This window comes from Anas platyrhynchos, chromosome 3 (genome assembly GCF_047663525.1).
Source record: "Anas platyrhynchos isolate ZD024472 breed Pekin duck chromosome 3, IASCAAS_PekinDuck_T2T, whole genome shotgun sequence".
NCBI lineage: Eukaryota > Metazoa > Chordata > Aves > Anseriformes > Anatidae > Anas > Anas platyrhynchos.
This window is the reverse complement of record NC_092589.1, coordinates 6,702,853-6,713,273: the sequence shown is the minus strand read 5'-3', so window position 1 is coordinate 6,713,273 and position 10,421 is coordinate 6,702,853. Positions and strand designations below refer to the sequence as shown.

General features: G+C 42.5%; 2 protein-coding genes across 2 annotated transcripts in view; both read right to left on the bottom strand.

The window, feature by feature from the left end:
* Positions 1-293: 293 nt before the first annotated feature.
* On the bottom strand, positions 294-8,428 carry AHSA2P (activator of HSP90 ATPase homolog 2). The gene is made up of 9 exons (XM_027453301.3): positions 8,268-8,428; positions 7,975-8,165; positions 4,601-4,686; positions 3,864-3,978; positions 3,136-3,221; positions 2,494-2,616; positions 1,736-1,837; positions 830-881; positions 294-568 (listed from the first exon to the last, which is right to left on the bottom strand). The coding sequence occupies exons 1-9, from the start codon at positions 8,345-8,347 to the stop codon at positions 393-395; spliced, it is 1,011 nt and encodes a 336-aa protein (XP_027309102.1). The 5' UTR covers positions 8,348-8,428; the 3' UTR covers positions 294-392.
* A 263-nt stretch (positions 8,429-8,691) lies between these two features.
* The window catches only part of LOC101803492 (protocadherin Fat 4), a 51,080-nt gene continuing 49,350 nt past the window's right edge, over positions 8,692-10,421 (bottom strand). Inside the window, exons 42-44 of the mRNA XM_038176663.2 lie at positions 10,007-10,129; positions 9,445-9,613; positions 8,692-8,997 (exon numbers count right to left, since the gene is read on the bottom strand). Of these exons, the coding sequence (XP_038032591.2) occupies positions 8,854-8,997; positions 9,445-9,613; positions 10,007-10,129 (436 nt within the window). The 3' untranslated portion in view covers positions 8,692-8,853. The remainder of the gene's footprint in view (positions 8,998-9,444; positions 9,614-10,006; positions 10,130-10,421) is intronic.

Sequence of the window (10,421 nt, the reverse complement as noted above, 5' to 3'; positions counted from 1 at the left end):
ATCCCTTTCAGTTCACCTCTGATGAGTATCCCCTTTCCTAGGGAGACAATTTGCCACTTAATACACTGAATGTTCGAGAACCGCAAATGCTTTCTACTGATTCACGTAGCTTACCTACCTCCGATGGTAGTATTTTACTGCAGTTGAATCATAATTGATCTCTCAAGTTAAGTTGTAGGTAAGTGCAAATGAGATCAATTTCCCCAAGTAAACCTGTTTTATATACATAGTCTGACTTAGAGGCCACCTCATTCACTAAAAATCCATAAATAATGCTTAAATTATATACAGTATTATAGAAGTGGGTCTTTATTCTTCCCACAAATAAATTATACGAAAAAAAATTAACAATGTATAAAAAGTAATGCCCTAACAAAACTACAGTGCTGTTATCATTCCATATTGTCTTTGGATTGCTGCAGTAAAATACGTATTTCTTCAAAATACTGCTTCTTCCAACATTGTCTTGTACTATCTTCGTTAGCAACAGGAACACCTTTGCACTCTAACTGCAGTTCTGTTTCAGCAGCCATATCCTTGAAATTCAAGGTAACCGTTGCATAATGTTCTGAAGGAAGAAAAAAGAACATTTCAATCAAGTGTTTTTCAATGGGTTAAATTAAATGTATGGTAGCTAACTTAATCTACTTTTGCCTGCATCTGAGTGAAGCCTGTTTTCTCAGATGATAATTTCTGTGGACATCAAACTGTTCTCTAAAAAACACAGACTAAGCAAGCTTCCAATTAGCAAGGCTGTTAACTGTCATGTTATTGTTTTTTTTTTCCATGCAAACTGTAGCCTCTGTTAGGGGTCCTCAAAAAGACTCACCATCAGGCCAGTTTCTGCACCTCCACTTCAAGACAATTCTTTGGCTTGGGACCTGGATGAAAAGAAGATTCCTCCCATTAGCCTGTTCTCTGCTTTCGGGATAATTCACACTGCAACTACTGAATGCTAATTCTTCCCTGAAAAGTAAGGAGAGGAACATTATCTTGCATAAGCAAAAACACCACTGCAAACAGTATGGAAATTGCTTTTTGTCTGTCTGTTTGTAAATAAACTGTTTTCATTAAACTCTCAACTTGCTACATTCCATTATTTTCGTCTCTCTATGGAAAGGTCATGCTGATTAAATACTAGTGTAAAATACCGGTTTTACTGCAGACCTTGAAATGGGGGCAAATCATGCTTTCACCCCTGCACTTTACTCCCTGTCATCTGGATAGCTATAAGATACCAAGTCTAACCTCAGCCCCTGTGCACATGGTTTTCAGAGGTTTCAAAAACGGAGCTGAGCTCTAATCACCACTTTTTTTTGGTATTTGCAAGAGCACTCAGTTGGAGACAGTGAAATATATGCCCTGAACAGCAGAGAGATCATTTCTCCAGTTACATGAAGAATAGATTTGGGAGTGTGGTGGTTTAACACAGGGAGATAAGACTTAAACCTGCTTTCTAATACCTCTTAATCTATTAATTAAAAAAAAAGAGAGAAAGATGGTGCTCAGTTCCCTCCCCCAGTGCAGGTCATTAAAGTATAACTGATCCCTGTTCTTTTGCTGGGGAAGAAAAAAAAAATCACATAGTAGCAATTTCTGCCTTTGTTGTAGAGGAGCTTTTCTAATGTCTGTTCAGTTCATGTCAGAAACTTAAGGTACTTTTTAACTCAAAGAAAAAACTGAACCATCTCCACCCCTATTTTTTAAGTGCAAAATATGTTTTGTTTGTTCTCACCAATTCTGCGTATTCACCACTGACACAGCCATCAAACATCTGGAGTTTCCCTCCTTTCTCAGCTTCAATCACAGCAGGACACTTGGAAAACTTCTGTACCAACTAGGAAGAAAAAAATACAGCACAAGTCAGTCACCTGCAACCATACACTAATAAATAACGCACCATATTATGAGACAAGGGAGGTATATAAAGGTATATATAGCTGCAATATTATTTATATGGTATATAAAGCTGCAATATTATTTTGTGAATGTGGCTTTTCTTCCTATTAAGTTGAGGACTAAAAAAGGTCTAAGCCACCCTAATAAGCTCCCATTAAACATGTAAAGCAGAATGCTCCTCCTGCCACCTTACAGAGCTTTCTGCTTGCTATCTCATGAACTTGACAACTAGGTCGGAGAGCTAGCTTTTGTTCAGTGGTAGGACGCCATCGACCTGACACACTACCTCAGCATCAGTCAACTGTTTTCCATTTTCTCCACTGAAATTCCTCAGTGGCTTAAAACATGAATCTTTTCAGCAAAACTTAACAAATAATGACTATCAGAATTATAAATACTTAGTGAAGTTACAAGAAAACGACAGCTCACTAATTTCTAGATGATTACCTCTCTCATTCCATATAATGTACCTAGGGAAAATTATCCTGACACTACGAATGTTACACATTTTATCACTTACACAACTATTCAGATGTAATGAATGCCTCCTTCCTCGTACAACCCTTAAACTCTTCTACTGAAAGCATCACTTACTTCCTTAGTTGTGAAGACGCTGTAAAGCTCATCTGCTGGAGAGCTGAATATTTCTCTCATAACGATCTTCACGGTTGGAATTTTTACACCAACTATATCCGAAGAATGTGGTGAAACAGAAGCCTGTAAAGCAAACAATATTCATATGAATGACAGCAAAATCAGGCAATTTTAAGTTCTGAACGTTCAACCTTACACATGCTGTGTTGTGAGTATACAGTAACTATACAATGTACTTCCACATTTTTGACAGCAGTGTTAATCAAGCATCCACTAATTGAAGTGACACAATGACAAGTAATTCACACGAAAGACATCTGTAAGACAAAGACAGCTAACTTCAGACAGTGGGAAGTGACCAGTGCTGGTGAACTCCACTCTCACCTTGCAGAAGCTCCCAGCCTTACAGAGCACCGTCACAGATACACACTGGTATCCCCACCCAGCAGACCCACACCTGGGTTCTGTGACAGGCATTTCGGTGTCACATGCCCTGATCACAGCAATGAGCAGGCAGTGCCACCCCAAAGACTTCCATATTTGCAGGAAACCACAGGGATACACACTTGTTACCACAGCAAAATCTGCAGGGACTGCACTTACGACAGTATTAAATGTGTCTGACACTTGAAGCCAGCATACCTGCACAGCGTTCCCACTTAGTTTTCTCTCAGCAGCCACATCCTGACCAGCAGCTTTCGTTGGCAGAATCATTCCCAAGGTAAACTCTGCAGTGAAGAAGAGCACTGTTCAGCACAACATTTGAGCCGTACAACCGCCCTGACATTGTGCTGTGTCATGAAGACTGCTGGCCAAAACTGCAGAATGGGGAAAACCACTGGGATGCACAAAATGGGACATTAAAGATGGGAGCACAGAACAGGCCATACAGTTCCAATCTGGTTTCCATCCCTAACCCGTATGTCTTTATTACCCATAGAGTCAAAAAGCAATTTGCACCAAAAATACAGGCTTTTCAAAAATACCTGACCCCAAATCAGTAAGATTTGCCCACTAAGGCATACACCATCTCCATTAACTTCTCAACTATTTATCAGCAAAAGGACAAAGAGGGCAGAGCCCTGTTCTGCTAGCCAACCAGGCAGCCTGCAGGTCTTGCAGTGATCTCTGTGGTCAGCACGTGTAACAAAAATACAACCTGGATCACTACAGAAGCTTCTGGACACTACACAGTTGACAACAACAAAGATCTTGACTACAAGGACTAACATTTTTACCTCAGCTGGTGACAGTCAGAAAGAACGAAAAAAAAAAAAAGAAAAACCCACCAAGGACTTGCCAGTGTGTCACCCATCTCTTTGAGAAAGAAGACTGCATAAAAACATACGCAGCACACTGCCTTACATTACCTGTTTTAAGTGCTTTCAGATAATCTCTGAGGGCCTCTCTGACTTTTGTGGTTCCTTCAGTTCTCATAAGGTCCTTCAGAACATCGCCTTCCCCTTTCTTTTTGCTAACATTTATCTAGAAACAGAACAATGACAAAGTCTAAGACACATCTAAACATTAGCTTTTTGGATTCTGGCAATAGAAGAGAATATTTTGTTTACTATACTCAGGGGACAGCTGCAGTTTCAAGTTCATTATATTCTCCATTTATCCTACCTTTGCTAGAAAAACATCCTTTTGGGTTTTCACTTAAATAAATGCAGTATCTCATTTCCAGAGCAGCTTATTCAAGATCAAGTATAAACGGTTGTCTAATACACAGCAAAGCTGAGGAATCTGTAGAAGCCGGAGTGTCAACTACTATACAACAACCAACTAGGAGAATCCTTAAGTTTTAGGTTGTTTTTTCTTTAGGATTTTAACAATCAGAGCTCTTCTCAAATGTGTAGTTAGTATAGAGTCACAAACAATAATTAGCAAAGAAAACCGTGCACATTCCTAGTAGGTAAATTTGAGAACAGAGATTAAGTGTAAGATTCCAAATATGAAAATGAAAACAAGAAGAGCAAAATAAACTATCCAAGTGCAATTATCCCACTTAATCAGAGCATAAATCAAAATATGATGCCTATACATTGATTAACGCTTTACTTAAGAATTCTGAACCTATATAGCCATATCAGTATTTCACACCTACCTCTGTATCATCTACCTCATTTTCTTCTGACAGGTTAGGAATTTCAACAGATCCCTTATGTTTCTCACCAGACTCTTTCACTGTACCTGTATTAACATAACGAATTCTTAAATGCATTATTAAAAACTATTTCCCCCATCACAAGAGCTTGGAAATCAATTGTTCAAAACTGTTACTTGAAGCAAGTTGCCTAGAATCCAATTTAAAGGAACTAAATAGCATCAAAAAGTCTCAAATGTGTCACAATACTTGCACAGTAAACTGTTCTCAGAACTGTATTTCCTGCATGGGGCAGTCAGTGGGTATACACACACGCACACAGGTACACCCTCTCATTAAGCTCATTTTACACTACCGTTCTGCTCTCATCTTCAGTTGTCAGCTGTTCTAATACTCTCCACTTTCAAAGACATGTCTGCCATCACAGAACATGAATCTAAAAAGGGGGCAGGGGAAAAAAACAAACAAACTTCCTCCTCCCCTAAATTTCTCTGCCCATTAATTAGAAGCTCCCTGGAATGCCAGCTGTTCCTCCTCAAGTGCCTTGAAAGCTCCTACCATACAGAAACATGACCATCAAACACACGTACGTGTGACAGACAGGTGGATGACTGAAACACAGAATAGGCAACTCCACTTGTGAACGTTTGAGAACAATCCTTCTGCTCTTCACAGTTGTACTGAGAACTGCCGCTAATACTGCACCCGTCAGACAGACCGTGCAGGACCAGAGAACACGCTCTGCTCCTGCGTCTTTCTGGGCAAAGGCCCACGGTCACTTACCTCCAGGGCTGTAAAGCTCTACGAGCTCAATACACGGGTTCTGGAGCAGGAACCCTGTCCCGTGCTTCCTTGCTTTAGACCTTTCTGTGGAAGGATTTAATGCAAGGTCTAAGGTAAGGAATGATCTGATGTAAAGTTTTCATTCCAGTGGAGACCCCCTTGCCTTACAAAAGCATTTAGTTATTTAAATTTGTTCACCATTTACATCATGTTAAAATTTCTTCAGAGAGCAATAGCAGAAGCATGCACTTCTGCCCCAAATCCAGTTATCTTCATGCTGTTCTATCAGCAAGACTAAAATCCAAACAACCCAGTGTTAAGCATGACTGCAAAAGGAGAGTTACCATCAAGGCCAGCATCGTATTTATTTGGATTCTCTCACCTTCAAAGGAGCTAGCTAAATACCAACTCCCCTTCATTGCCTACACCCTGAAACAATCGCCAGCCTACGGGGCGGCACAAAGCGCAGATACAACCTCCTGGCTAAAGGTCAAGGCCACACTGAAGTACACAAAGAAAACACTCAGACATCTCTTAGCCAGAAGAGTGAACGGTGGTTAGTAACGCGAAGTGGAGTGTGGTGCAGAGGTTCCATCCCTGTCAGGCACAATTCGATGAAGCACAGCACGGGACACAGGCAGTTAGTCCAGAAGGACAGCCACATCCGCACAGCAAAAGGCGAGCTACAGGACCTCCCTCGGGCTTCTCAGTGTCTCCCAGGAGAACCTGTTAGCTCGAGTAGGAAGCCAAGTGAACGACTTAATCACCCCGTTACTACGCTTCAGAACCCAACGCTTCAGAACCCAACACATGCAGCCTCCTCAGTTTTCTCTCTACCGTGTCCTTCCAGTTCCAGGATTAGCACCAGCAAAACTACAGAGCACTGTTTCTGCACACGTTAAAGCAAATCTTATGTTCAGCTACTCTCCCCCAAAATAAGTGCAAGCATGCAGGAAGAATTTTTTAGGAGCAAAATACAACCTCGACTTCTATCCCTTCTGCTAATTTTATTACCTATGTTAAGAACTCTTAAAATACAGATTCCCTGGTAACACAGGCCAGGATGACAAATTTAGGTTTATATAAAAACAGTGAACAGACTTTCTCTCCTTTGAAAAAAAATGGTTGTCCAAGGGATTGATGCAGATGTTATCTGTGCTGGACAGTAGAGTCCCACCAGTTAACAAAGTTGGTTCAATGTTTTGCAGGTACAGCTGTGGTACGGCTTCACAATTTTACTATCACTGTAATGTAAGCAAAATTATTACCTTTTACGAAAATAAAATACAAATACTCCAGTAGCAGAGCTACTATTAAAAAAAAAAAAAAAAGATTATTTGGTTTGTTTTCTGACAATCCACTATTTTAGGAAATCAACAGTAAAAGCATGCTTCTTGGAAAGACCAACTTATAAAACCATTGTTGCAATACACGTTTAAAAGGACATACACCAGTCCTCATAAAGCTTCCATCACCACGTAGAACCATCCATTAAAATACTCATTACATCCTCAAAACGTGAAAGAGAGAACAGCCATTTTGCTCAATTACAGTGCCATTAAGCACTGTCAGTTCCTCACTTCCTCGGTGCTCTGTAATCCTAATTGCTAAGGGGCATATTTTTCTTCCCAAATTGGACTTTCCAAACTGGCTGCAAATTTCAGGATTTACATCTTTTTGTTCTTAGGTATCCACGTTTTAACTATTGCTTGAATTCCTAGTTATCCTGGAAGACATGCAGAAGGAAATAACAGAAACTTATTGTTTTCGCAGTTTGGTCTTAACTCTCGTTTCTAATTCAGAGCTCTCAGGAAACGCACAAGGTGGTGGCTACCAAATAAAAATCAAACAGCCTCAGCTTATTGCAGAATTTCACCGTGTAGCAGTAAACTCCTTCAAAACCAACCTCACCCATCACCTAGCCCACTGTTGGCTGTCTGCACTTGACGCTGAAGGGCACAAAGATCCAACACGGAAAATATTTTATGAAGAATTTGTATAGAAATGTAATCAACAAAACACTGCATATCCGCCTATTTCTAAGCTTTAGACACTGAAATAAAACAAACAAGACCAAAACTATTAAAAACTTTGATAATTTTAGCTTATTTAAAAAACGGATTGGAAGTATTTACATTGCCCTGATACAAAGCGTACCTCCCGTGGTTTTTTTATGTTTGCCTTCCTTTGTGTTAAGATTTAGACCGCGTGTGTAACTATTTTCTTGGTCCATAACACACTTATAACGCGGTTAGCCGCCGAGGTGAGCCCAACCTAAGCCCGAGCACTTCTTTAAGCCTCCTCGTCTCCCTTCCGAGTTTGTTCTGACGGGAGCACCACCCTCACCCAACCAAACGCTGAAACCACACTCAGCCAAACCAAAGCGGAAAAATAAATAAATAAAGCGATCAGCAGCCGATGGCCACCACGAACCGTGCTGGACAGGGCACCCCAAGAGGCAGCGGAGCCCCGTCAGCAGGGCTTGGCCGCTGCCCTCACCCCGCGCCGCCCGTGATCGCCTCAGAGCCCCCGCCCGGCTCCCCTCACGCCGCCGGCGCCACACGAGGCCCCCCCGGCCGCCGCCCCCGCACCTCTCCATGCGAGCCGCAGGTTCCACTCGTAGAAGAAGATGAGCTTCCCCTTCCGGCTGCTGCAGGACGCCTCGCCCTCGGCCTGCTTCAGCTCGCTGATCTCGCAGCGCCCGGCCTCGCCCTCCACCGCCAGCCCCACCAGCACCTCCTTCAGCTTGCTCTTGGACCAGCCGGTGGCGTCCCGCTCCGTCCTGCGGCGGCAGAGCGGCGCCGTCAGCGCCCGCCGGCCCCCGCTCCCCTTCCCTTTCCCCTTCCCCTTCCCCCCCGTCCCCTCACGGCCGCCCCCGGCCCACCAGTGCCAGTTGTTGACGTTGGTGGCGTCCGCGCGCTCCTCCACGATCCAGCGCGGGTCCCCCTGCCCCCACTTGGCCATGGCGCTGCCCCGCAGCCCGCGGCCCGCCCGCGCCGCCGGACAGAAGGTGCCAGAAGCCGCCCCTCCCCCGAGGCGGCGCTGAGGCGGCCCCGCGCGGCTCCCGGCCCCTCAGGAGGCGCCGCGGCACGAAACGCGCCCGCGCCACCCCTGTGTGAGGGCGAAAAGAGCAGAAAAGGGGGACGAAGGCTCGAGAAACGCCTCGTCTGCCCCTAAGGGAAAGGCAGCGCAGCGGGGAGCTGGCTGTTTTTTTTTTTGCGTTTTGCTTTTGTCTCCTTTTATTCATAACAGACAGAATTAAATAGCCCGTAAGACGTCCTGGGAAAGTAACCGCATCACAACCGTGCCACAGCTCTACCGCTGGTTTTCTTTCTTGTCCATCTCTTACAGCACAAACAGGAGTAGCAAGCATTAGAAGGCGGATAGCGTCCCCCTATTATTACACATTTAATTTTGTATTGTTACAGCAGTCTTGTGGCTTTCATAAAAGTTCTCTTCGCCAAGCACAGCTACTGCGGAACGCCGTCATCATCGGAGTCATTGAGTTCGGATTCTGTATCCAAAATAATGGCCGCTTCTGAAAATTTTACTCCTTTTATTCCTTTGTCAGGGGCAGGTGTAGGTGAAGGAGCTGAGTCATGCTTTGAGGCGTCCTGCAAGAAAACAAAGAACACAGCTGAGGCAAAGCTACCGATGGTAGAGTGGACAAAATCAAAGCACCAGAAGTTGCATCACTTTAATGTGTATTCTGCCTCTGAAGCCTGCAATGAAAGCATCATCTTCAAGGCTGCAAGCTTTAGGAGCAGCAACACACGAGAACCCTGTCCTGTACATGTTCTGCAAAAGATGGAAGAGAACCACCCTTCTTTTCTGCTTCACACAATCCTCCTCCTCCACCCTCCTAAGCAGAGACAAACAGCCCCTCCTCAAAGATGGTCATTACTCAAGATTTTTTTTTTTTTCATGGATGAGTTCAGTCACAAGTTTACAGTTTTTTTAATAATTATTTCAGTAATTTGAAACAACTTTCACTCCATTCATTGCAATTGAAAAGCCAATTGACTGTTTTGTTGTGATTTTGGCAGTGTCTTGGCACTTACATTTCTAGGTAGAGCAGCATTTTCAGAAGCTACCTTTTTTTCTTGTTCACTGCTGATATCTAATAGCAGTGTCTCAAGGTAATTGCACTTTTCATCGGCCTGAAGTGCGTCTTTGTCAGCATTGCCTTCTTTGGTATCCTGCAGGTTGCTAAACGCTATGGTTTCAGTTCTGAAAGAGAGTTAAGAGAATTCATAACACCTTCATCTTGCAAATCGTTACGTGAAAATAATCTTGGCTTGTCTGAAACAGAGAAATACGTATGCTGATTTCAAAATTACTGGAATTTTACCCAGTTGAATGATATGTAGCTTCTTGTAGCCTGAAAGCTTTTTTCCTGCATAAGGCTTAACAATAATGATTTGTGATACAAGATTAAGAGGTATTAGCTCCCTCCAAGCATAGATACTATAGCCTATTACTGTAACAGTTCTTAGAAATCAACATACACGCTATTGAAAGATGCAAGGAAAATCATGTTACCAGAATAACCAAGAAACACGTCTTTTGATATGCTTTTTTTTTTTTTTTTTAATAAATTTGTGGTATCAGCATTCTACTTACACTTCCTTTGTGTCCTCTGGTTTCGCTAGGCTGTTCAGACTTCCATTTTTGTCAGCTAAATTCGGATTATCAATACCCTCCACTTCATGTAGCTTCTTCACCAAGTATTGTTGGTCATACATTCTGAAAATGATAAATGCATTAAAATTAAATTGCTCATTCTTTTTAAAGACTGGCTTTACAATTGTTTTCCAAATAGAATGTGAAATTACTGGTACCACAATTTTAATACACAGCATCTATTTTCTGTATTATTCTGGCAATTAGTTTTGAGTATTGCCTATTTTTTGATTATATCACAGAATCACAGAATTTCTAGGTTGGAAGAGACCTCAAGATCATCGAGTCCAACCTCTGACCTAACACTAACAGTCCCCACTAAACCATATCCCTAAGCTCTACATCTAAATGTCTT

Excerpts from the sequence above, each read along its gene's own strand:
- AHSA2P (XM_027453301.3), bottom strand. The coding sequence starts at position 8,347 with ATGGCCAAGTGGGGGCAGGGGGACCCGCGCTGGATCGTGGAGGAGCGC. Across the intron at positions 4,687-7,974 it reads CCTGCGGCTCGCATGGAGAG|GTACAGTGAAAGAGTCTGGT; the intron begins GTGCGGGGGCGG and ends ATGTTAATACAG. Across the intron at positions 2,617-3,135 it reads TAAGTGGGAACGCTGTGCAG|GCTTCTGTTTCACCACATTC; the intron begins GTATGCTGGCTT and ends TTTGCTTTACAG.